Raw genomic sequence first — 27,476 nt, 5'->3', positions numbered from 1 at the left:
GTTTCATCGTCAAATCTTCGCTAGTTTTGGATCTGTATTTGTGTTTCTGTGTTTCTGCGGCGCTCTCCTCGAAGAAGCCCTGGGGGTTACTATATATAGGGGTTTTTAGTTCATACAGAATCAGTGTGCGAAAGAATCAAGCGAATTGGGCAGTCTGACCTGGTGGCGCACCCTCCCTGCATGGGCGCACCAACAGAGGCCGTTTGCCCCTCCTGGCCGATCTGGTGAGATCCAAGCACTTCAGATGCTTCTCTTGATGAAATACTGACATCCTCGAAATTCTAGCTCCATTTGACTTCGTTTAGATTCCTGAAAGTAAAAAAATACCCAAAACAGGGGTTTTCCTCTACTCTAGAGTTATAACCAAAATAAAGGGGATCAATGGTAAATCCTCAAAAATCAATACAAAATATAGATATAACATCATATATTTTGTAAATCTGTGGGAATATGTGTCAACAAACTACAAAATTGATGCATGCACTTTTCATGCATCACATATCTAAATGCGTATATAGAATGCTTGAATATTTCACCATGTCACCACAATCTCAAAATTGTTGTCTCCTATGGATTTTTCTACTACGACGACGATACAACGGAAGATAATGGTTTTCCAGCGAAGGCACTTGGCCTGTCAAACCAAATCCAGGTATGCTTATTTGAGTGCATACCTAAAATTATTTATTATAGTTGGGTCATGTTTTTTATGGATCTTTGTAGGTTGTCCTTTTATCACCTTTCATAGGACCAACAAACTGCACTGTATGGAAACTAGTGTTATTTCAAACTGTATATGCATTGTCAAATCCATCTATGTATGTACGCACAGTTATCCACTGCCATTTTTTTTGAAACATTGGTTATTTTGAGGTTAAATATTTATATTTGTATTGCCGGTCCATCTATGGACAATAATCTAATTTCATACATTTTTAGGGATAATAACAGCGATGATATTGATATTATAAATTATTTCAATTATCATATCATCGATGATCTTATATATCGATATTCTTTTAGGCATCACAACTAATATAGGATATATTTCTTAGATACATATTTGTATCCTAAACAATTTATTGTTTAGTTCTTGCTATCCTTGTTATTCCTTATTCAGTTATACCACGCTTAGATTTTTGTCTTAAAAGCCGTGTGTATATATATGTTATAATGCATCTTCTCTTATTTAATTAACTAGTCTTCTCATTTTCTACACCTTAGGCGACCCTTAAATTATATCTATCATGATCTTAATTATATCCTGATTTACTTTTTTATTTGTTAAAGTTAAATTGTCCAAACACCTATATATGATCTGCATATACATCACTGCTTATGTAAATCTGACTCTTGTTGAACTGTAGGAAACACAATTGAAGTCTCTCCTTCATTTAAAATCCCCTCCAACCTTCGCGAGCCACTGTCAAAAAAATAAAAAATCAATGTATATTTATGTGCACTTTCAGAATTAAAATTTAGAGAATTCTGAAAGTGGAGACAGTATGGGCGCTGCATGTAAGGTTTCTGCTCTTTATTTTTATTCACCTGGAAATCGAATTGAGTCCGGCTTACAGAGATGGATCGAGTAAAAAACCGAAACTGAAAACAAGCAAAATAACCCTGAAGAATAGCTTACATGAACTTGACCGACAGCGTGGCAATAGATAAAACGACTGCTACAATAGCTCACAATTTGAAATGCACGTCGACAATTACAGAGATCATCAAGTGGTAGGGCACAGCGCGCCTGGTAGAAAATGACTAATACGCTGGTGTGGTGGAGAGGAGCTTCCCAAACTGATTGATGCTCGCCGGCTCCAGGTAAGCTGACACAAGAACGCCGTCGCCGTTGTCGGCGCTGTCCAGAAGTACGACCCCGGGGTTGAACCGTCTGGTGGTCGTGTGAACTCTGGCATCCCCAACCCAAAATCGGCGTCTCGCGTTGGCATGCCAAGCCAGCTGACTACCTTGAGGTCGGTGTCCGGCAAGCTACCCTCCTTGGGCGGCGGAGGCTCGTCGTTGTCGGCACGAGCGAGCTCCAGCTCCAGGTAGTCGATCGCCGAGTGCGCCACTTCATTATTGAGGCGTTGGACTGGAGCGCCGATGGTGTCGGAGATGGAGGCGAGCGTGCCGGAGACGATATCTGTCACAGCTGCCGTGGCGCTCAGCATGATGCTGGTGTTGCCGAAGTAGCCTGGCGGAAGGCGCGTCCTTACGTGGCGACGGAGGCTGGCGAGGAAGCTGATCCGCGCACGGCTGCCCGGCACCAGCCCCCGAGCGGTGACCGCGCAGCGCCACACGTGCGCGGTGACGGCGCGGAAGGTGCTAGTCCGCTGGCACAGGCGCTTGAGGTCGGCGACCTGGTCGGCGGAGACGTGGAAGACTTTGAAGACGACGGGCCTGGCCGCCGCGCTGAGCGATATCTTTGGAGACATCACCGAGTTTAGTAAATCCTTGTCCACGGTTGGTGGAGAGCGGGCGCACATGAGGCCTCGGTCGTGGCAGGGACGATCGTCCTCGTCGTTGACGAGCTTGGATCCACATGCGATCATACACCATTTCCGTATGAAGTTGGCGGCGCTTGGAGCGTCACCGAGAACATGGTGTAAAGCCGTCCCCATGACGACACCTCCACACTTGAGGAATGTCAACTGCATGCGCGCCGCGCGTATATAGGATTATTGCCATGCATGATGAAGGCCGGAGAGTACATGCATGCCTTGTTCACTTGCCCTAGCTAGTTTGAGAAATAAGTAAGATAGAAATTTCATACCTGAACTGCCCACATGGCACCCGACTCAACGTCGACGGTAGGGACGAAGAGTTTCCTTAGCTCCGACAATGCTGCGAAACCACGAACGTAGTCGGCTGTGAGGTCGTCGGAGCGCGCCACGGTGAAGAGGACGCCCTTAGCATTGCAGTCGATCTCTGGCCGCCCGCTGCTATCTGCAGCCAGACGGCCAGCAACTGGGTAGAAGGGAACCAGAGCGTCGGCTAACGCTGCCTTGAGCCTTTCCACCACGTCCTCGGAGGGCACGTCGGGCTTGCCGCCGTACAGGTACATCACGGGGACGTAGCCCCTCGCGGCCGTGTCCACGTCGAGGCTGGAGAGCCACAACCGCCTCATCGGCGTCCCCTCGCTCGGCACCACCACGCTCGTCTCCACCACTCGCACCGACTCCATCACACCACCTGTCTACGAGCTAGCTAGGCTCACTCAGAAAAGGATGCTGAACGCAGAGACTCGATGTCGTGTATCTAAAAGATATATATAGCTGCGGGCAAGGAGGCCTCCGAGGCCACCTGATGTCCATGCCGTCCGATTGTGCGACGTGGCTCAATCATGCGCAGTGATCTTGGCTACCTGGTGCTGTGTGAGAGCTGAAAAGAGAGGAGAGATCGAGATGCGGTGGCTTACCCGTGTGTGGACGGCATCGGCACTGCATGGCGACCTGCCCGGCTGCCCTTCGCTGCTGGGTACGTAGCTAAAAACAAAAGTTTATGCAACAAATCCTTTGGTTGTAGCCAAAATATTGGTAAGGTTTATCATTATTTGTAGCAAAAAGAGAAGTCAACACATCCAACATATGTGCTTATGGCACCCAACATTACTGAAACATGTTTGTAAAATTGCAGAGACTCTTTGTACCATATATCTTTACTATTAAATTTGTATCTGAAATATCGTCCCAAACTTCTGCTAAATAACCTGCACACCGTGTCCGATCCATAAAACACTGTTACATAAAGTTTGCCTTATAGACGCCCCTTACCACCTAATACGTGGAGTCGTACCCAATTCCTAAAGATCGTGAATACAGCCGCACGTTGCTTCTTGCCTTGATTATTAGCTTTTTTCGATAAAGGGCGATTTCATTGGTTAAAAGGTTTAAGCATTACACCCGGTCTCTGCATAACTGAGATACACACAGCCGCAAACCAAAAGTATCAAGTTTTAAAGAAGCGATAATATATGTAAACGACATAGGAGAAAAACTCAGGACGCAGCTCGAAAAACTAAGATTCGGGAGGAGCAATCCTGAGATTATGCTGCCACCCATGTAGGGTAACAAAGTCCTTCGCTGTATCCTCCAATCGTGTACACACCTCTTTAAAGAGGCCGCGATCCTCCGTACGATGAAGTGACGACCACGGACTAAGCAAACTTATGCACCGGTAGATAACCAGCAGTATCCTTGATTATTAGCTAGCTCAAATGAGGCGAGAGCTCCCAGTAGAAACGTTTGGTTGAATTTTTCTTCCTAATACCGTAAACAAGAAATCTTCCTAATTGTGGTAGTTCGCATATGATGAACCAAAAAACCACTTTGGCTTCAAAGTTTATATGCCCCATTGTCAAAATGCATATTTTAACATGTCAAAATCCGAAAAAAAAACTTTTGTGTACATTCAGATATTTTATGCTTTTAAACAAAGTTATGGGAAAAGTATCTTTTATGGACATGCGTAAAAAAAAGATAACTTCAATGCTCCAGTATGGTCTGATCTGTTTTTTCACAATGTGTGCAAACATAAAATGTCCAAATATACACGTGAAATTCATGTTCGAACCCATGACCATGATTTCTCTTTTTACGCCGTGGTTCCTACTGCTCTAATCGCTAACCCTAGCAAGCCGCTATGTCCTTTGGCCACAGTTATTGTCCTATTTTCCTCGCCACTTTTTCACCCCCACTAGGCAGCTCATAGAGTGCATCTCGGGTTCGTCCTCGCATCCTTGATGCGTGCCGTCCTCGATAATTCCTACACGCCCGAGGCCATTTGCCACCTCAGCCCCCACTTAGATTGCAATCTCCTTAAGTTAGGGAAGGAGGAGGATATGGAGGAAAACATATGCATAGCAAAAATTAATTGGGAAATTAAAAAGGAGATACAAAATGGCGTGCATCAACAAAATCAAACGATTCCTCTACCGATACAGATATGTATTTTTCTTACCCGTAGCAACGCACGGGTATTATGCTAGTCTAGAATAATATTTCAATGGTTCAACGTGCATATACAATGACAAAAAAGTGTCTTGCAGAAAATCGCGACATTGTATCCAAAATCGACAAATTTAAAATACTGACTTTCGCCATCGACCATGGACACAATGCCATGCGTCGATACGACTTAGCCGGCATCGAATCAGACACGCAGCTAGTGGGAGCTAGCTAGCTATGCACTGTGTGTGAAACTAGCTAAAAAGAGATAGCTAACTAAAACAGAGGGATCTATTATCCAGCTAAAATTAATTATAATGGAAGTAACATAGATAGTAACATAGTACTACCTGGAAGGCTTACTAAGCATTTTGGTGACATAGCAAGTTTTTTTAGAAAGGTGACATAGCAAGTTATTAATTGAATAAAGGGTTTTGGCAACTAGCTATGTTACCATGACAACACACATTTCAAGACAAGGTGGCTCTACAACCTAACAAATATGACTTTGCATGATAAAATACTTATGCTAATACGCATGTGAACCTACAAACCTCAAAATTCATGGTAATTTGAAATATTGAAAAAAATTGGATCCTCCTAGAAACACAAGATGATTAAGTATTGTACTCGTATAAAATTATTTGCGCTCGAAATGATTCTCATAGTATCCTCGAAAAAAAGACAAGTTTACGATGAATATAGTGTGAATAGTACATGAACATGGGTTTATTCGATTTTGTCTTTTTACCCAAGGTACAATAATAGTAATTTCCTTGCGAAATATTTTTATACAACTACAATTCTTGATCATCTTTTGTTTCAAAAAAACATATTTTTAACCTTTATTTAAATTACCACGATTTTTTGGAGTACGGGGTGGTTGGCACCAATGAGTATTGATGTATTTTCCTGTTAATACCCCTGTAAAGTTAGTAGTAACATACTCCGTCCTTCCCATATTAGGATGCATATTATTTTTGGTCAAAGTTAAACTTTGTAAACTTTAATCAAATGTACAGAAAATTTTAATCAACATCTACAACATTGACTCATTATTTTTAGAACCATGAAATATATTTTCATATTTTATACATTTGGTATTAAAAAGTTTATATATTTATATATACAGTTAAATAAACTTTATGAAGTTCCTACATTTGGTATTAGTAAAATGTGTGTGTATGTTATTACTCTATGTTAGCACGGCTATCCAATCGGGAGTTAGCTAAGAGAGAGCTCTTGGTAGTAGCTAGCTGTTTGCATGTCATCGTGTGCGCTGGCTAATTAAGCGAGAGAAATAGCTATCTAGTATGCGATACCTGCAACTAATCGTGTGGCACAGATGAGGAGCACAAGGACGCGCGCTGGGTGAGCCATACGGCGAGCGGTGAGCCGGTGGTTTGGTGGGGAGGTGGACCATGGGCGGGCCTATGCGAGACAGCAACGCGCGACGTGACAAATCGGATGTAGCTACAGCAAGTTGCCATTGCAAAAGTTGGATGGTTTTTCTGCAAAAAAACGTTTGAACTAGGGAGTAGAATTCTTGGTTGGTTTGGATAAATATGGGCCGAGGCGCGCACGCCTGGAAGAAGAGGACTGATTACACACCACATTTGTATCACACGAACGAGCCAGGGACACGACGATGAGGTTCGGCGATGGCGACGCGGCGGCGGTGAACACCGCCGGACAGGCCGCGCGGATGGTGTGGGAGGAATCGAAGAAGCTGTGGTTCATCGCCACGCCCATCGCCATCAGCATCCTCAGCTTGTATGCTGTGGGATCCGTCACCACCATCTTCGTCGGCCACCTCGGCAACCTGCCCCTGGCCGCCGCCTCCATCGGTATCGCCGTCTTCGCGACCTTCGCGTTCGGATTCATGGTACGTGCGCTCTTCTGATCCCATATCGATCATACGTGTGCTTCATCCATGACCGAGTAAGTATATTATAACATGCTTGGCGCGCGTTGGGTGCAGCTGGGCATGGGGAGCGCGCTGGAGACGCTGTGCGGGCAGGCGTTCGGCGCCGGCCAGGTGGCCATGCTCGGCGTGTACCTGCAGCGCTCCTGGATCGTCCTGGCGGTCGCCGGGATCCTCATGGTTCCCCTTTACGTCTTCGCCGAGCCGCTTCTCCTCGCCATTGGCCAGGACCCGGACGTGGCGCGCGAGGCAGGACGCTTCGCGCTCTACATCCTCCCCGGCTGCTTGTCCTACGCCGTCAACTTTCCCACTGCCAAGTTCCTCCAGGCGCAGAGCAAGGTCATGGTGCTCGCCTGGATCGGCGTCGCCGGACTCTTCTTCCACATCGGGCTCAGCTACTTCCTAGTCACCGTCCTCGAATGGGGATTGCCGGGCGCCGCCGCCGCATACGACCTGTCGCTCTGGGCCGTCGCGCTGGCCCAGGCGGCCTACATCATCGGCTGGTGCAAGGACGGCTGGAGGGGATGGTCCATGGCGGCATTCCACGACATGTGGGCGTTCGTCAAGCTCTCGCTCGAGTCCGCAGTCATGCTCTGCCTCGAGGTTTGGTACCTCAGCATGATCACCGTCCTCACTGGCCATCTCCAGGACGCGCAGATGGCCGTCGACTCGCTAGGCATCTGGTCGGTGCTGTATTTACTTACTACTTGGCAGAGTTTATACCATCAGTCGAAACTACTTCAGAAATTAATGCTTTTTTTGCTTATTCAGCATGAACGTAGACGGATGGGAGGTTACTATCTTCATGGGCCTCAATGCTGCTATCAGTGTTCGTGTCTCCAATGAACTGGGTTCTGGCCGACCAAGGGCAGCTCTACACGCCGTCATCGTCGTCGTCGTCGAGTCCCTGCTCATCGGCCTACTATGCATGGTTCTCGTCTTGACCTTAAGAGATAAATTCTCCATCCTCTACACTAGCGATTTGCCGCTCCAGCACGCCGTCTCCAGGATTGCAGGACTCCTCGGTGTGACCATGGTGCTCAACAGCGTGCAGCAGGTGATTTCAGGTATGTATGCTTCTTCAATTCGATGATGATTTCATGTCGCCTCAACCTCCTTTCCAAAAAGAAACAAAAACCTCAACATCGTCTCTCCTGCTGATTTTTCAGGGGTTGCTATTGGGGGAGGATGGCAAGGCCTTGTGGCATACATCAACCTTGGCTGCTACTACGCCTTCGGATTGCCCTTGGGCTACCTTCTCGGCTACAAGTTTGACTACGGAGTTGGGGTAATTCATTATGTTCATTTCAACAACTAGCTAGAAACTGCAAAAATAATAAAGAGTTTATGAACAATGTGTGTTATATTCGTTCTGATTCAGGGGATCTGGGCCGGCTTGCTTTGCGGGGTTGCACTTCAGACAGTGATTTTACTCTTCGTAGTATGGAGAACCGATTGGAACAAAGAGGTACTAATATTCCATCGTGTTTCCATTTTTACCATGCTTTCGTTTTCTCTAAACTTGATGAACAAAACTTTACCAGAATTAGAGAATAAATTGCCAGCCGTCAAAAAAGAGAACAAATTACTGGGGAATGTAGCTCGACATTATAATAGATAGACGTTCATTAGGTTCCAGCTAAACAACTCTAGATATATGATAATAGTTAGATGTTCATTAGAACGTTTCCAATCTTGATCTATTGTTTGATTTTTGTTTTTTTGATAAAGGGAGCTTTGCTAAATTAAAATAATAGCAACAAGGCCATACAATATAAAAGAGGTAACACACAGGTTCTACCTCTGCATAGCTAATTAATATGCACACGGCCACATATAACATAAAATTAAAAAAAAACTGCATTGTACAAGTACATAAAAGACTCATAAAATACAATAAATAGAATATGATTCATAACTTACTCCTTTCATTGTATGATCCAGTACATTATGCACCTAATTTATATAAAGTAAATATTGTGATTTCCACAATTGCAGGCAGAGCTAGCTTCGAGTCATGTGCAACGGTGGGGTGGTACCGACGGAAACCAGCCTCTCCTGGAAGATAATTACGCCACCTAAGCATCTTTTATCTTACCAAATGTTCTAGATATTTTGAGTATGAAGATATCATTGTAATTTTTTTAGTTTCAACAGATCATGGAACACATCTTGAAAATGTTGAATTACTAAACTATGTATCATTAGGATCCTGAATATTTCGCCGCATCTTTGTATGTGGATGCCAAGAAGTTTTATCTATTCTCTGAAAAAAAATCACCATTCACGTGAAGCTGAATTATCGCCTATTGAAATGTGGGGTATGAAAGATTTACGCACTATGCATGGTTCTTTACTAATATATCTGTTAATAGTGGCATGTCAAAGATACGCGACTGTATGTCAATTACTAGTGGTATGGAAACATGGTCACTACTCACTAGTCTTGTGTATGTGGCATGCCACAGATACGGCGCCACTGAATATTTCTTACTAGTGGAGTGCCACTAACACGCTACTAGTAATTGACATATTGGTGGCATATCTTTGGGACACCGCTTTTAACAGAAATATTAGTGGGCGTGCGACCACAGTGGAATTTCCCAAATACAATTTTTTGGAATTATTATTTCTCATTATTTAACTTAAGAGCAATATCATAACATAATATCAGCCAAAATTCATTATTAACATATTGACAAACTTCGATCAACATATATAAAACTAGCTAACTGTTCGCAACCGATGTCACTGATCGACTATAAAATCAGGTTCAACATAATGAAACAAGTATCACACCAACAAGAAAAGAAACAAGTAGCACACCACACCCATCTATAAGATGATGGCAATAAAAACATCATGTTGAAGTTCCTCGACGTGCATGTGGGTGCATAAGGAAGTGCCAGTGTAAGGCCACACTTTTACGGCCTAACTGCACGGTAGTGATCTCAGCTGGGGAGATTCACAAAAAAAAAACACAGCCGAGGAGAACTTGAGTGGGTACTGGACTGCCTTTGTGACGGTATGGTGTGCGCATTGCAGCTTGTTGAACACAAGTTTTTGGCTGAGAGATACTTAGCCCGGCTCAAATTCTTCTAAGGAAAACGCTTTAAAACCTTCGGAGGATTCTACGCTGGCAGCCTCCGGCCCGAGCGCTCGCCACGCGTCCCTCCGGGTGGGAGACAACGAATAGGTGACCCCACCACGTTTAGATTCATTTTTTTTTCCGCATCGTCTCCTTCCCTGAATATTTCCCCTTTCTCCCGTGTCTCTCTCTGCTCGATCTCAAACGCGCAGACTCCTGCGCTGCCGTGCCATGCTCCGTTCGCGCCGCCGGGCCGTGCTCCGTCGCGCGCTGCAGAGCCGCCGTGCTGTGCTCCGTCGCGCGCCGCCGTGCCATGCTCCGCTCGCGCCGCCGGGCCGTGCTCCCGTCGCGACGCAGTTTCCATGGGGAGGACTCGATCTCGTCGCTCTTGCTCGCCGTGGGCTAGCGACGACGGTTACCGGCGACACCCCGCACCTCCACCTCCCGCGCCGCCGCGGCTTTCCATGTGGAGGCGAGGTCGTGCGCCGCCGCTTCCGTTCCCGGCGGCAGTCAACCGTGCTAGCTCCTTTCCTCACGACGGCCGGCCTCGACAGCGCCGCATCCTTCCTCCGCGGCGTCGGCTTTGTCCGCCGCGATGGCCGCCGCCTCCTTCCCCCACGGCCTCCACCAGAGCTGCAAACGACATCGCCAGGAGCTGCAAATGGCATCCGGGTGAGCTGCCTTCGGCATGGCGAGGAGCTGCAACCGGCCTCCGCCGGAGCTTCAATAGGCATCGACGGGAGCTGCAAACAGCCTCCGCCTGGGCTGCAAGCGGCCACCACCGGAGCTGCAAACGGCCTCCGACCGGGCTGCAATTGGCATGGCCGGGAGCTGCAAATGGACTTTGCCCGAGCTGCAACTGGCGTTCGCCGGAGCTTCAATAGGCATTGACGGGAGCTGCAGACGGCCTCCGCCAGGGTTGTAAGCGGCCGCCGCGCCGGAGCTGCGAACGGCCTCCACCGAAGCTGCAAACGGGCTCCGGCTGACCTGCAATCAACATCGATGGGAGCTGCAAAGGACCGTCGACCGGCGGCAGCGCTGCTGCAACCCGCGTCGGCGGACCTGCAAAGGAGCACCGCCGGAGCTGGACGTCGCCGGCCGGCGCATAGCGACAGGGTCGGCGGACCGCGAGTGACGGCCCTACCATTGGGTGGAGGCGGTATTGCAAGGAGAGGGCGTTGATGCTGCGGTGGTGCTGCCGACCGGAGTTGACGCGTCTCCGACGAGTTTTTTTCTAGATGAACCATTTTATTTATTTCTAGATGAACCATTTTTCTGCTTCAATGAAGCAAAAGCGGGACTGTTTTGCTGCGACAAAATAAAGTCTGAAGAATCATCACAGCTCTTCTTCTATTTTAGTCGAACCGTTTTTTTGTTTGAATGAAGCAAAAGCGAGGCTTTTTTGCTTCAATGAAGCAAAAGTGGGATTCTTGAGACAAAACTGAGCTCTTCTTCTATTTTTAGTCGAACCGTTTTTTGCTTCAATGAAGCAAAAGCGGGGCTATTTTTGCTTCAATGAAGCAAAAGCGGGATTTTAAGACAAAACTGGACACAAAAGTTGATCTAACGGTTCAAATTGATTTGATCCAACGGTGGAAGACCCGGAGGCTGGGGGGTTTGCAGCCTCCGGAGGATCCTCAGCACCCTTGTAGCAAAACTTTTCTACTAAAGTCACAGAATAGGGGAACAATTGAAGCAACAATATTGTACAATCGTAGCATCGATGGCCACTCCTTGAAGCACCGCCTCCACCAGATGGTAGTGCTGTCGCACGGGATTGTAGCACCACCGTCCCTGGCTTGCAGCATCACCGTTGTCGGTCGCAGCATTCCCTACCGACAAGGTCTCCGATGAATCTCTGGCGAGTCTCCTGCCTGCTCTGTCCGACATGTCTTTTTCTTTTTTCTATTTACATGAACCGTTTTTTGCTTCAATGAAGCAAAAGTGGGACTTTTTTTGCTGCGAAGAAACAATATCTGAGTGAGTCGCAGCACTCTTACTTTTTAGTCTCTTTAGTCGAACCGTTTTTGCTTCAATGAAGCAAAAGCGGGAGGTTTTTTGCTGCGACGAAGCAAAATCTAAATTTCAGGTGAAAGTGGACACGTGTCACGCATGCAAGCAGGAGGCTGGAAAGTTTGGAGCCTCCGGAGGATTTCTAGCACTGCCCTTCTTCTAACTAATAGACCTAGACAGGTCTGTGTTGTTGACGCTTACTTGTGGGCCTGCTCATGCCCCGTGCTATACTGACCCTGAGGCACGAACATAAGCATGCTTCCTAATTGGGTGTCTCGTTTGGATGATCTAGTTCTATCATGTCTTTATACTCGACCTGGTGTTTGGCTCGTGATGTCGTTGGAGCCTCCTACTGAAATGCTGGTACCATCCTGGTTTCGTAGTAGTGTCAGTCGCACTCGATGGGATGCTTGAGTGATACCCGGACAGTGATCGCCCCTTTGCGCCTAAACATCTTGAGCATCACGCAGTTGTAGTTGGTTATGGGCAAAAAAAAAACTAGGTGATCTGTGACATGCAAAGAGTGTATACAAAACGCCATGGCCAAGCGAGACTAGAAGAAGGCGACTGAAGACGGAGGCCTCTGTTGCCATCTACATCAACTTCACCAAGCCGGCCATAGAGGCGAAAAGGCTTGACGCGGCATCAAAGTCTGGCGCACATATGATAACCAGATCATGCTCGCTGACTTAAGCACCATGGACGTGTGGTTCGAGAAGAAGTGAGCCGAGATCTGCCAATGGGACGCCTGATCGCCTGTGCTCGTCGGCACTATGGCCTTCATGGCCCTCTTTGCCCCTTTTGAAACATAAATTGTATTTTAGGATTGGACTATATTAGGCGTAATTTGTGCCACTGATGTTGCGGTTTGAATGGCCTAAATATGGCTAGAATTTATCTATTTGTGATGTATTTGTGGAATGTCTAAAACATTCTGGTCTAGGCAGACAAAATGCGTCGGGCCGCTTGACGCACCCCGACGGAACCGAACAACCGCGGCAAGGATCCCAATTCAACACCCGCGATCTAACACACACGAACGCGCACAATTATATTTGTGACAGAAATAGGTCGAACAACTGGAAATGACCTTAGGGCATCTCCAACGGGGCGACGTAAACGGACGTTTTTCGTCCGTTTGCGTCTGCGCGGACAAAAAATGCGCTCCAGCGGCTAGACGCAAAACATCCGCAGCGTCCGTCCTGACGCAAATGTGGACCAAATATGCGCCAGGAATACGTCTGTGCGGACGTGTCCGCGCGTCCGTTTGTGCCCGGTTGGGCTGCATGCAGCCCTCTCTCTCATCCTTTAATCACCATGCGCTCATTCCTCGCCACACAAAAATAATATTTCCCTCTCTCTCCTCTCTAATCACGCATGCGGTCAAATAAATGCGTCACTGCCGCTGGAGAAAGGGCAGACGCATGCGGACATGCGGACGTTTTTTGTGTTCGTGTTCGACACAAACGGACATAAATATGCGTCGCCCCGCTGGAGATGCCCTTAGCGACAACAACGGACGGGCTGCCCTAGCGAGCGCTCGAGCGCCAGGGAGAAAATGAGCGCCCCTTCCAACCAATTTGTTTCTTTCCATTTTTGGAAAATTTTGGACTGTAGTGGAGGCTATTAAGGGAAACTTTTGCATGCATGTAGAAACAGACGAATTTGATGACGTAAGCGAGAATCTTTCTGAATTTGAAAATTCAAAACGTTTTATCTCATAAACGACAACTCCGATTTAAGATCTGTTTTCACCAATAAATCCGTCTCGACGAGATCTTCAAAAATAGCACCCATGTTAATATGTTTCGACAAAAAAAAAATCTTGCTAAAGTTATCAACTCTCTCTATTTGAATAATTAACCCCTCCGTACTTGACTAATCAACGGGAAATGTATAAAATTATCAACCTGGTGCAAGCTATTGAGGGAAAGTTCTACATGCATGCACAAATAGACAAATCTGCTGATGTAAGCCGAATATTTTCCAAATTTAAAAATTCAAAACGTATTAACTTTCAAACGACAACTTCAAATTAAGATTCGCTTTCACCAATAAATCCATCTCGACGAGATCTTCAAAACTAGCACCTATGTTGATATGTTTCGAGAAACTTTTTTTCGGGCTAAAAGTTATCAACTCTCTCTATTTAAATAATCAACCCCTCCGTACTTAAGTGATCAACGGTGAATGTATAAAATTATCAACCTGGTGCAGGCTATTGAGGGAAAGTTCTGCATGCATGTACAAATAGACGAATCTGCTGATGTCAGCGGAATGTTTCCCAAATTTGAAAATTCAAAATGTTTTAACTTTCAAACGACAACTTCAAATTAAGATTCGCTTTCACCAATAAATCCGTCTCGACGAGATCTTCAAAACTAGCACCCATGTTAATATGTTTCGATGAACTTTTTTTCTTGCTAAAAGTTATCAACCCTCTCTATTTGAATAGTAAATCCCTCCGTACTTCAGTGATCAACCGTAAATATATAAAATTATCAACCTGGTGCAGGCTCTTGAGGAAAAGTTCTGCATGCATGCACAAATAGATGAATTTGCTGATGTCAGCGGAATCTTTTCCAAAATTTAAAATTTTAAAATGTTTTAACTTTTAAACGACAACTCCAAATTAAGATTCGCTTTCACCAATAAATCCATCTCGACGAGATCTTCAAAACTAGCACCAATGTTGATATGTTTCGAGAAACTTTTTTTGGGCTAAAAGTTATCAATCCTCTCTGTTTAAATAATCAACCCTCAGTACTCGAGTGATCAACGGTAAAATGTATAAAATTATCATCCCCAAAGTTAATTTTATTTTAAACATTTTAGCGAATCTTTTTTAGTTTAGAAGCTATCAACCCGGTGTCCTGTTATTTATCAACTGTAAATATAAATAACTACCAACCCTAAAAACCTAATTTCATTTCGAATATTTTGGCGACTCTTTTTAGTTTTCAAGTTATCAATCCGGTGCCCCGTTATTTATCATGTAATTATAAATAACTACAACCCTAAAAAATAGTTCATTTAGAATATTTTAGCGAACATTTTTTTTATTTTACAAACTATCAACCTGGTGCCTCGTTATTTATCAACTGTAAATATAAATCAATAATAACCCTAAAAAGTATTTCATTTAGAATATTTAAGCGACTCTCTTTTAGTTTACAAGCTATCAACTCGGTGACCCGCTATTTATCAATGGTAAATATAAATAAATATCAACCCTAAAAATTTAATTTAATTTAAAATATGTAGCGACTCTTTTTTTGTTTACAAGTTATCAACCCGGTGCCGCGTTATTTATCAACAGTAAATATAAATACCTAGCAACCCTAAAAAGTAAATTTCATTTAGAATATTTTAGCAACTTTTGTTAGCTTACAACTTAAAACAGCACTTAATTTGAGTAGCAAGTGGTAGTTCATTTGAGTTGCAAGTGGATCTTTTCACCCGTTATTTTCCCCCTTAAAAACCACTGGCCCAAAAAAGGGAATTGCAAAAGGACCCCATTAAATATGAATTACCGTACGAAAATAAAACCCAAAAGGGAATTGCAAAAAGAGAATTGAGAGTCTGCCTCGTGCTGAAGAAAAAGAGTGAGATGCTATGTGTATGCATGCAACAACTTATGAAAACGTGCTGAAAAGTTGGCTCATTAAATGCAAATCCATGAGATGCTCTGTGCATGTGCATGCATGCAGTGTGAACGCTCTTGGCTGCATACAACTTGCAAAGTAGTAATACAAGTTGTTAGTGTGAACACGTGTGAACGCAATTAAAACACTACGTGATAAAAAGGGAATTGACTTGCTCCGCGAGCCGCTTCCGCGCCACGGAAAGTGATTGCTCGAGCGATCGATTGACAGGAAGGGGATTCGACAACGGACCGATTACCCGCAACAACAGAGCCGAGGATTTCTCACTGTCTTAGTACCAGGACAAATGAAATCTACTAGAGGCACATGCTCGTTCCTCGGGCCCACCAACAAAGCGCATGAATTATGAGCACACCTCCTACCCGTTGTCAGTGTTTGGACGGGACCGAGAGAAAAAGAAATTTATGAGATAAACGTACACACTCATGTGCTGTCACTGTTAGTAGGGGGACGACGAAGAAAACACATGTTAATCCATGGTGATGCAACGGATGCTACGACTTGCTGCATGGACATAATATTAAGGAGAATCAAATGAACGGAGCTAGTACTAGAAGCGCTTTTCACAATAGAGGATCTTCTATAGCTTCCGTAATGTAATAGAAAGTGTTTTTTAAAGAAAGCTTAACTTTAAGAATGGACGTAGTATTTTGTCAAAAATATTTTCGTTTTGGCCTTATCGGTAAGAAAATATGAGACGTCCTGTCGGTAAAGGAAACAAAATCCGGTTCTGGGAACACATCAGTGGCAATGTAATTCGAGGTTGGCTATCATGTTTTGGGACATGTACTAGGTGTGTAATCAAAAAGATGTAACAATTAAAGAAGTATGGGATGGAAATGTGTGTTGAAACTAACCTTTAGAAGAGTTTTCAACCAAAAAATGATAAACCAATGGTATCAACTGGAACAAATTGCTTCTTCTATCAGACTTTCAGATGTGGTAGATAGTTTAGTGTGGAAGCTTCATAGCTCTGGTGTTTATAGCTCTCAATCGTTGTATGTGGTTCTCAATTATCGTAGGATGAGGCCGATTTTTATCCCTGCGGTGTGGAAGCTTAATGTGTCCCCTAGGGTCTAAGTTTTCTCCGGCTGTTATCACACAATAAATTGCTTACCCTTGATAACCTTGTGAATAGGCAAAATATTCCTGATAAAACTTGCCTTTATGCTCTTAAAAGGAAACTGTTAACCATCTGTTCTTTTCTTTGTGATATTATGAATATCATGTTGATAGAAGTTTCAACTTTGCTTTGAAAGAACCTTGGGGTCAATTTTAGAAGTGTTGCTAGGTTATTGATTAGCAATCAAAAGAATGTCGTTACTAACATGATTGCTGCTGCTCTTATGTGGTCAAAATTGGAAACATCAAAATGACGTTCTGTTTGGGCGATGCTCTTGGTCTAGGATGCAGGTGCTCTGGATGCGTGTGGTGAAGCAACTGAAGAGATGGCAGCCGCTATGTCCAGCAAAGAATTTGGAGTTCCTGGAAGGATGCATGAAACAATTGCAAGTGAAGATGGTGGCAGTCCCAGCTCTTACAAACAACTGAAGAAGCGCAAGATGCTCCTAGTGGCTGGTCCAAGGACACCAGATGCGCTCAAGCTGCGGGTGCTCGCTGTCTGTGCGCCAAAAACTGTAATCTAGGTGTCCGTTTTGCTTTGTTTTGTCCATGGGGATTTGTCCTGGTTTTAGCTGGGAGTATGCTAAGTTAAACTGCTATTTTGTACTATTATTTCATTTGCTATGGAAAACAGAATGGGGCGATGTCCCGTTGATCTAAAAAAATATGAGACACAATTTTGTGAATACTTTGGAACTTTAACAGTTGATTAATGTATACAATAGTATATATGGATTGTACATGTCAAGATTATAACATTCTATTTTCCTTGCAAAATATATTCATAACATATAATCATTAAAGTTATTCCCTCCAAGCATATATATGAATAAGGCATACGAGTTAACCATGGTGAATATTTTACAAAACAAATTTAGTGTACAAAATTGGTATTGATATAGATTCATATTGAACAAACAATTTATAATTTTAAATTAAATAATAAATTAATATAACAAATGCGGATCGATTTAGTGTGTAGCGAAGGACGTAATATAACAAACTAAGGCCATCTCCAACGGGGAGACCCAAACCCAAAAGCGGACAACAGATGGGTCAAAACTGCACCTAGCGGGGCAACCCATCCTAAAAGCAGATGCTCCCGTCGTCCGGTTTGATCCAAAACTGACTCAAATCTGGTAGCATTTTGGGGTGAGGCGGACACGAGCGCGCGTCCATCTGTGTCCGGGCGGATATGTGTTCTGGTTCTGGCCCATTTTACAGAGAGACAAAGGAAACCCAGTAGACCCCGCACCATTCTCTCCCCTTTGTCCTCCTTTCCCCCTTGGAAATCGTGGGTACAGCCGCCGATGTTTGGCTCGCCTCGTGGACTACCGCCATCGCCTATAAATGGAGGCACCTGTCGCTACCGCCTCCTTTTTTCACACCTGCTGGAAGTTGCCGGAGGCGAAACAAGCTCCGCGCCGCCGGCCTGGACACCGACAAGCAAGACGACGGCGGAGGCCTGGACGGAGCGGAAGAAGACGATAAGGTCGGTGGCCGCAGGCTCGAGCTTGGGCATGAACGCGCGCGCACGGGCGCTGGCCAACTGCACCTCGCCACGCGCACGCGGGAATGGGTGTCGGCCACGCCTCGCCACACCGCCGCGACCATGGTCGCCGGCCGCGCCTCGCCACCGCCCCGCGGGCATGGGGCCGGCCATGCCTCACCACGCCGCTGCGGGCGCCGGCCGCGCAGGAACAGGGCCGGTCACGCCTCGCCGCCGCCGCGCGGGCACGGACGCCGGCCGCGCTACGACGCCCCACGATGCCAGCCGCGCCGCGCTGCGCCACGCCACCCTCGACGCCGACAGCCTCCATCCCTAGGTGTCGCGTGCGCGTCGCTGCCGCCGCCCCACGGCATCTGCATATGCCCTTGGCGTCGTGTGTGCGTGGCCGCCGCCCCTTTCGCCTCGTGTCTCCTCTTGCCTCGTCCGATTTGGGTTGTGCCAGTGCGGGGAATAAAATTCGAGGTGGACGTCTGCAAACGTCCGCGCGACGCAACATCTACCTGTTCGCCGGACGACCCAACCGAATGAAATATACCATCTGTTTAGGTCTTAGCGTTGTAGATGCCTTAAACATCTCACAGTATTACATCCGAGAGGCAGTTTGCAATGATATATTATGATTATTGATTAATAAAGAGCACGTGTTTCCCTAAAAAAAGCGAACATCTCAGAGTATGGTTTACACGGAAAGTGAGTGTACGAGCCACCCCACGCGTTCCACGCGTTTAGGTTGTCTTGCGAAAGTGCATCTGACGGACCCACAAGTGACTGCTACCGAACGTGCATCAACATGGATCTACATCTATAGTGCGATGCCAGTCCAGGACCAGACCAAGCAGGGACGACGGTCAGGCCCCCCAGCATAATTTGCCAGGTACATGCGGACAGGCGTTCGTCCCGACGCATCCAGCCAATATTCTCTCTGTATATGCCCCAAGCTTAATTCCAGATTAAATGAAATTGAAATATATGAGGAATGTCCATTTTTTTCAAAGAATAATAAGAACTTGGTGTTTTGGTGGGTCGGACTGCGCATGTAATTTCTTATCGTTCTATTTGCCTTACAAAATATTTTCACAGCATATACGATGTCACAAACTATAATCAGCAAAGTTACTCCCTCAAAACATATGAATAAGGCTTGCCCGTTTCCACGGTGAATCTTTCACAATGACTTGAGTGTACCAAATTAGTATTGATATACATTTGTATTGAACAAACAGTTTCTAATGATACAAACTTTAAATTAAATAAGCATAATATGGTTGAACTAACTATTATTAAAAAATAAATCTTGAAAAATTTGGATGGATTAATTCTATATTATGCAGCAGATGCGTATTAGAGCAGCCCCGATCGCTTAGGGCATGTCCAACGTGGGACGCTAACTGAGGGCACCAGGATTATTTTCCTGATTGAGCAGCCGTTGCTCTAGCAAATCCTGGTATATGGTGCTGTATCGACGCAAATATAAGCAGCGACCCTCCGTTTGGGCGGAGGTAAAAATCAGAGGAGATGGGGCGCTAACAGAAAAGAGTTTTCGTTCTGGTTTAGCGCCTAGCATTGGAAAGGCAAGACGCTTAGACTTTCTTTAATTCTTAGTAGTATTCTTTTTCTCTGTTAGCGCCTACATAAACGTCTACCATTGGACATGCCCTTAGAAGTAGTGAAAATGACTAGAATTTAATCCCTAGCGTCCATGTATAAGGCCCACATTTGCTGCTCGTATATACGAACAAACTGCTCTTATAACATTGCTAAAAAAAACTGCTCGTATATAACAAACTGAACATCTCAAAATCTGACGGGCCCAAGAGCCACCCCACGCGTTCCACGCGTTAGCGAGAAGGACGATTATTTCAAGGAGTCATTGCAAACGTGCATCTCAAGAGCCACCCCACGCGTTCCACGAGTTAGCTATTACCTCAACCTGTTATTGCGAACGTACATCCACATAGTAGATCATAAAACGTACAACTATAATGTGATGCCACTCCAGGACCAGACCAAGCAGGGACGTCGTCAGGTCCTCAATTCGCCAGGTACATGTGGACAGGGGCTCAGCCCAAAGCATCCAGGCACTATATTCCTGTCCGCAGATACCCCAAGCTTAATTCCGAAATGAAATATTATATAAGAGAAAGTCCTTATATTCAAATAAGAAGAACTCAGTGCTCTGGTGGGTCGGTGAGCACTCCATTTTTTGAAAAAGATGTTGCCACATCCGTTTCTGAATTGAAAAGATGCATAAAACTGACTAATAAGGAAATACCTTTTAGAAATTCATATCCATTGAAGGAATCAAACGAATCTCGATTCTGAACTTGTACCCGATACGGTATGCCAAATAGCATCCGGATATCCGTATCCAAAATTTACTTAGGATTATGTGATGATTTTTATGTGAATAATCCTAATTTAATCAAAACGTCAAAGCTAATAGAGCATACGTAATAGTTAGTGAGCTACCATTAAACATTAGCTCATGTATAGATTCATTTTATCGAATATAACTGTTTTGTTGATCTCATTTTAACAAAAAAATATTTAGTTGTATGATTTGTGGACCTACTTATTCGTGGATTTATCGGATTAATTTTGTTTCTGTCTTGACCGCTCCATTTCTGTTGCTAATACGTGATCACATATTCCTGTTTTGAATCCGTAGCTGGTCACTTTCCGATCAGCTCCGAATCCATCGCGAAAATATGGTATTGTACATTCCTTGAAAAGAGTGGTATATATGCATGTGTATATATATTTTTTCGATAAAGGATGATTTATTACTTTTGGGAAGCAATTACATCCGGTCTCTGCATAACCAGGATGCACACAGCCGTTCAATTGTCTGGATTCAAAGTATATAAAAACTAGGTGAAATACATATCGAAGCGATAATCATATAACGCCTAAGATGAGGGTGGCGCTACAATCCGTAGACTATGCTGCTACTCATGTAGGAAAAAAGTATCCCTCACTGTAGCCTTCAACCGTGTACAGACCTCCGTAAATAGGTCTCGGTTCTCCACCCGCTGAAGAGGAAACCACGAACGGAGAATAGTTGTACATCTGTAGATGACCTGCAACAAAGAACAATTTTTATCGTTAAAAATATTGTCATTTCTACTTACCCAAAGCGCCCAGATAACTGCAAGCGCCCCCACCCTAAGAAGCAACTTAAACCTTGAATCGACACCTTGAAGCCAGTTGCCAAAGACATTGGTCACACTAGTCGGGGGATACAGGGTAGACGCTACTTGGATGACTGACCATATAGATCTCGCAAAATGGCACTGGAAAAAAAGGTGTTTAATAGTTTCATCATGAAGACAGAAAACACACCTTGAACTTCCGTGCCAATTCCGCTTAACAAGATTATCTTTAGTAAGAATAACTCCTCGACGAAGGTACCATCCAAAAAAATTAATTTTTAATGGTATCTTCATCTTCCAGATTTTCTTATTATTATCAACTGGTGTATCAGAATGAAGGATCGCTTTGTATAACGATTTAACTGAGAACGTACCATCTACATGAAGATTTCATCTAAATTCGTCTGGTTCAGGCGATAGGTGAATATCCCCCAGCCGGTGAATTAGAGCATTCCATGCCAATAGCCTTTGTCCAAGCAAAATCCGTCTGAACGTCACATTCGGGGGTGAGGTAGTCATTACTGTGGCAATGGTATCACCTTTGCGACGAACAATACTATACAGAGCAGGATACTGTTCACTTAAGGGAGCATTGTCTAACCAAACATCTTCCCAGAAACGTATCTGTTCTCCATTCTTAATCGAGAAAGTACCATGGCGAAAGAAAGCATTCTTTATCGCCATGAGTCCAGCCCAGAGTGAGAATCCCAGGTTTTCAAACCAATTGGGATAACGTCTTCGAGCTAATATACTTTCTCCGAAGGATAGTTTGCCATATCCCATCCTAGGTAAGAAGCTTAAAAAGTCATTTACCCAGCAGAGCTGAATTCTTAACCTCTAGGTCGTGAACTCCAAGTCCACCTTGATCTTTGGGACTACAAACTATACTCCATTTCACCAGTCGGTATTTCTTTTTCTTGCTATCCCCTTGCCAAAAGAATCTGGATCGAAAATAATCGAGTTTATGCAGAATTCCTTTCGGCAGAAGAAAGAATGATAACATATATAGTACCATATTTGTGAGTACCGAATTAATGAGTACCAATCTTCCTCCCAGGGACAACAATTTACCTTTCCAACTACTAAGGCGTTTTTGTAATCTTTCTTCCACAATTTTCCATTAGCAATTGTAAGTCCCCGATAATGAATCGGAATACCCAAATAGCGAATAGGAAATTGGCCTTGCCCACAACCTAACAACTCTGTATATAGAGCCATATCATTTTGGGCATCACCGAAACAGAACAATTCACTTTTATGGAAATTGATTTTCAATCCCGACAACTGCTCGAAAGCTGCCAAAATTAATTTCAGATTGCGAGCCTTTTCGAGATCATGATCCATAAAAAGAATTGTATCATCGGCATATTGAAGGATAGATAAACCCCCATCAACCAGATGTGGGATCACACCTTCAATTTGAGCATCAGACTTGGTCCGCTCTATGAGTATCGCCAACATATCTGCTACAATGTTAAACAACATCGGTGATAGCGGATCCCCTTGGCGTAACCTTTTTCATATTTGAAAATAGTGGACGGTGTCATCATTAACCCGAATTTCCACACTATCTCCATACACAAAATCATAAATTAGAGCCCGCCACTCAGGAGAAAAACCTTTCATCCTGAGTGTCTGTTGTAGGAAAGACCACTTGACCTTATCATACGCCTTTTCGAAATCTAATTTTAAAATGACCCCATTTAATTTCTTAGTATGCATCTCATGTACTGTCTCATGCAAACTGCCACTCCATCAAGGATGTTCCTTCCTTGCATGAAAGCAGTCTGTGATGGCTGAACGACATGATCCGCAACCGTATTAAGTCTAATGGTGGCCACTTTCGTGAAAATTTTGAAACTGACGTTTAAAAGGAAAATAGGTCTATATTGTTGAATCCTTTCTGCCTCATTAACTTTCGGTAACAAAATTACTTCACCAAAATCTAGATGAAATAATTCTAGTTGTCATGTGTGAAGATCACTGAACAAATCTAGAAGATCCGATTTAATGGTATCCCAGAAAGTTTGATAAAACTCCGCTGGAAAACCATCTGGACCCGGTGCTTTGTTGCATTCCATTTGGAAAATTGCCTTTTGAACCCCATCCTCAGAATAAGGTGCGGTTAGTAGGCCATTCTCTTCAATAGAAACTTGGGGTATATCATCCGTTAAGTCCTTGTTAAGAGAAAAGGAGCTTTCCCCCGGAGGATCAAACAGGTCTTTATAATAATTAGTAATGTATGCTTTAAGTTGCTCGTGACCTTCAATCACCCCTTCATCTTGGATAAGAGAGTGAATACGTTTTTTCCGATGTCTTCCATTGGCCAGGCCATGAAAATATCGCGTATTGGAGTCACCCTCTAAAATGAATTGGGTTTTGGATCGTTGATACCATTTGAGTTCCTCTTCGCGGAGAAGACTCGCCATCTGCGCATTGGATCAACCATATAGGCAGCCCAACCAGAGAGATGTTTGCGCATTGCCCGCATCTTATTATTCCATCTCAATATTGGAGTGCTACCCCCGACTAGTCTTTCCCAAACCTTCTTAACCATCTCATGAAATCCATCCCGATGTAACCAGTCAAGTTCAAATTTGAACGGCCTCTTACAAACAGGTCGGGGATTCCCAGTGGTTAGGAGGATAGGAGCATGGTCAGACAATTTTTCAATACGTTCTAGTGTACGGACGGACACCATAGGGTATTTATGTTCCCATTCGGTATCCATCAACACGCGATCTAGTTTCTCGTATGTGGGTTCAGGCAAGCTGTTGGCCCAAGTAAACTGTCGACCTGATATGAACACCTCTCTTAAGTCCAAGCTATCAATGACAGCATTAAATAAGAAAGGCCAATGTCCATCGAAAAGGCCTTTGCTTTTCTCGTGAGGAAATCTCAGCAAATTAAAATCCCCTCTGATTAGAATCGGATGTAGGTTATCTTTTGCAAGATTTACCAACTCACGTAAAAAGTCAGCCTTAAAGGCGTCCTGGGCAGCACCATACACAGCAACCAGACTCCAAATGAAACCGTCCGCTTTGTTCTGAATATCGAGTTTAATATTATACTCCCAATCAGAACTAGCTAAAACAGTCATGTTGTCTATACGGACACCAAGCAAAATGCCCCCAGACCTACCTCGAGGCGGGCGAGAAAACCACTGAAAGTTAATCCCGCCTGACAAACGGTCGTGGAAACTCTGTGAGAATTTTCCCCTACCGTCTCGGATATAGCAATAAAATCTAAATCATAATCTGTACAATCTCAGATATAGCATAATCTACTCTGTGTGTACGACAGATTTGGTACGATCCACGTACCATATACCCAAATCAATCCGTCTGTAGGTGTGTCAGTGTGTGGCATCAAGGTGCAGGTGACCACCGGATGCTGTGCCCGTACACGGATTGGACAAATTGTCGTACACGATGGTACGAGATAGTTAGCCAGCTGCAGCTAGTTTCGAAGTCATCATTAAATAATGGAAACAGCGTTTGGTGATACTAGTAGTATATATTGGGTCTTCACACGAGGCTAAAATAGTCCATCACATACGGTAAACCTAACCGTCACAGGATCAGGGTTGGCGATACACTAAAATAAAAAACACGGTTTCTAAAATCGTGTGCAACGGGTCTAATGTTGCACACGGTTCATTACGTGAAATCGTATGCGTAAGCTGGCCCGTCACACACGATGCTCTCTTTTCGATCCAGTAGATTTGAAGATCGTAAACATTGTTATCAATTTAGGCGTATGTGTTTCACAGAGCTAGCACACGTTTATTTTAACCAGCCGCTTGGTTTCTGCCAGCATTGCTGACCTTTCATATATACAACAAGCAATGTTCAATTGTCCACCAGTAGCCTATAACTCAACATTGCGTTCACAACAAAGTAACAAAACCCATATATATTTAATTGTAAATTTCATACACCATATGTACACATGTATTTCGATATAGATTAACTGCTAGTTACAGTTTATTGAGAACCTTCAGTGGTCTTCTCGTCACCTTTCTAATATTCTGGTAACACGGCATAAGACACTCTTAACTAAAAAAAGTGTCTTATGCAGTGCACCAAAATATCAAAATAGTGACGGTTTGCAAATCCTTATGACAAGATGCCGGTATCTCATCTGAAACGAACTGCACAAAAAAAATCTTTGTAGTTAGAATATGAACATATTGTTGGAGATAGTGTTCTTCAGACAAATAATAATAGCTATTTATTATATGTCGTACGTTCATAATTAGTTTCATACCATGCTATAACTGTATTAAGAGGAAAACATTAATACACGTTGTAAACAACCAGGAGTTCCTAGTAAGCACAAAAGTGCATAACTAGTTCATTGAGGTCAATTATTGGTCGAGGTTTTCCCGATCATGGACACACACGTCATTGAAAATGAACTCATATCGTTGGATGAATGATATAATGGACATACCCACAATATAAGTATTGTAACACGATCAATCGATATCGAGTCCAATGTTCCAATGTTTATAAAGTGCATAACAACTTAATCTTTAGACCATAAGATCGTATTAATCATCCTCTCTGGAGGTTGCCTTAGCTGCATCAACCATCACATCGTAGTAGGTGATCATAAAGGTGTAGCTAGGTATATCGATGGAATTGTTGAGGCCTATGTTATCTAGAGAGAGATTTATTCCTTCCATGTGAACAAAAGACACTTTATTATAGGGCCCACTCGGTGAGATTGCATCCATGAAAGGTGCGCAGCTAATGGCTAGCTCATGGGGATGAAATCACGTGTGAATGAGTGAAATAGCCTTGTTGTTTACGAGACCTAACTATGTATCGAGATACCGATGATCATGTCTTCGACAAGTGCAAGTATAGAATGAAGAAAAGGAATAAGATTAATTGCATAGATTCACGATGATTATATCTTCGTGGAATACATAATGATCGCAAAAATTCTCCAAACCTCCCTAGACATCATATGGTCGGTGACCTAGTCTCGGTCCATAGATATGATATTCCCGAACCGTAGAATAACACACTTAAGGGTTCAACGAAACTAAGATAGTTTTGGATTCATCGGAGTTGAGAGATATATTCGGATTATGGTTATGGAGAAGTTTGAAAGATGTCCGGAATAGTTCGGGAGGTGTCTCGAACTAATGGCAATTATAGGATATGATTTATATGTTGATTGGATGAATTAATATATTAAAATATATTTAATTAAATAAAAATATGATTTTTATTAATTAAAAGGGCATACCTATTTTATTAGGCCCCATATGGAAGGAGCCAAATAAATAAAAAGAAAATGGAAAAGAAAATAAAAAATGGGAAGGGTGGCAAGGCCGGCCAAGTGGGCGAGCCCACCAGGTCAGCCAAATGAGCAGGTGCGCGGGGTGGCGCGCGCGGCGAGGGGCCAGCCGACTGCCCTCCTTCCTCTTGTTTGTTTAGTCCCACCTTGCCTCCTTATGTTGCTTAGTTCCCCCTTGCGCCCTATATATAGTGGTCTATTGGGGCAAATTAGATACATAATTAAATAGAGAAATATCTCTCTCTAGTTTCCGACTCCGTGCGGTTCCTCGAAGAACTGCATAGGATGGAGACAACTCCACCCGGTACGCGGCAGCACATCCGAGATCCGGATCAAGAAGATCTAGTTCTGCAACTTCGCTGGATTGGAGCCTTGAGCGTCATTGAGCACCGTACGAGTGCGAAACTACGAGTGCTGCACCTGCGGCACTCAACGTTAGGGAGATGACTTCTTTATGACCCTGAGGTCGGCGACGATTGTTCGTCTACATCATACACGTTCTAGCGGACGTTAACCACATTACTACATGGATAGATCTTGGGCATATTAGGGTTTGTGTTATAGTAGGAATTTTTTGTTTTCTGCTGCAAGACCAACAGAGCCGATCTATGTGTAGTATGCTTGTACGGATAAAACACATGTGCTACATGCGAGCATCGATTCTATAATTTTTACCATTCCACATGTACTTGTCTACTACTGCGACAGTGTTTGATGAAGCGGCCCCCGACCGACCTCAC

At 44.1% G+C, this 27,476-nt stretch overlaps 2 protein-coding genes across 2 annotated transcripts; one reads left to right on the top strand and one right to left on the bottom strand.

The window, feature by feature from the left end:
* Positions 1–1,727: 1,727 nt before the first annotated feature.
* LOC124671021 (hydroxycinnamoyltransferase 4-like) lies at positions 1,728–3,219 on the bottom strand. Its single transcript, XM_047207466.1, has 2 exons — positions 2,777–3,219; positions 1,728–2,654 (listed from the first exon to the last, which is right to left on the bottom strand). The coding sequence occupies exons 1-2, from the start codon at positions 3,185–3,187 to the stop codon at positions 1,728–1,730; spliced, it is 1,338 nt and encodes a 445-aa protein (XP_047063422.1). The 5' UTR covers positions 3,188–3,219.
* Positions 3,220–6,538: 3,319 nt separating this feature from the next.
* On the top strand, positions 6,539–9,166 carry LOC124676690 (protein DETOXIFICATION 34-like). Its single transcript, XM_047212733.1, has 6 exons — positions 6,539–6,834; positions 6,931–7,556; positions 7,645–7,940; positions 8,043–8,161; positions 8,255–8,341; positions 8,872–9,166. The coding sequence occupies exons 1-6, from the start codon at positions 6,598–6,600 to the stop codon at positions 8,953–8,955; spliced, it is 1,449 nt and encodes a 482-aa protein (XP_047068689.1). The 5' UTR covers positions 6,539–6,597; the 3' UTR covers positions 8,956–9,166.
* The last annotated feature ends 18,310 nt before the right edge of the window (positions 9,167–27,476 follow it).

This window comes from Lolium rigidum, chromosome 7, assembly GCF_022539505.1.
Source record: "Lolium rigidum isolate FL_2022 chromosome 7, APGP_CSIRO_Lrig_0.1, whole genome shotgun sequence".
NCBI classification, from domain to species: Eukaryota; Viridiplantae; Streptophyta; class Magnoliopsida; order Poales; family Poaceae; genus Lolium; species Lolium rigidum.
Note: the sequence above shows the minus strand (reverse complement) of the source record. Positions and strands in the feature narration are given on the sequence as shown.

Excerpts from the sequence above, each read along its gene's own strand:
- LOC124676690 (XM_047212733.1), top strand. The coding sequence starts at position 6,598 with ATGAGGTTCGGCGATGGCGACGCGGCGGCGGTGAACACCGCCGGACAG. Across the intron at positions 6,835-6,930 it reads CCTTCGCGTTCGGATTCATG|CTGGGCATGGGGAGCGCGCT; the intron begins GTACGTGCGCTC and ends CGTTGGGTGCAG. Across the intron at positions 8,162-8,254 it reads AGTTTGACTACGGAGTTGGG|GGGATCTGGGCCGGCTTGCT; the intron begins GTAATTCATTAT and ends GTTCTGATTCAG.
- LOC124671021 (XM_047207466.1), bottom strand. The coding sequence starts at position 3,187 with ATGGAGTCGGTGCGAGTGGTGGAGACGAGCGTGGTGGTGCCGAGCGAG. Across the intron at positions 2,655-2,776 it reads GTGCCATGTGGGCAGTTCAG|TTGACATTCCTCAAGTGTGG; the intron begins GTATGAAATTTC and ends GCGCGCATGCAG.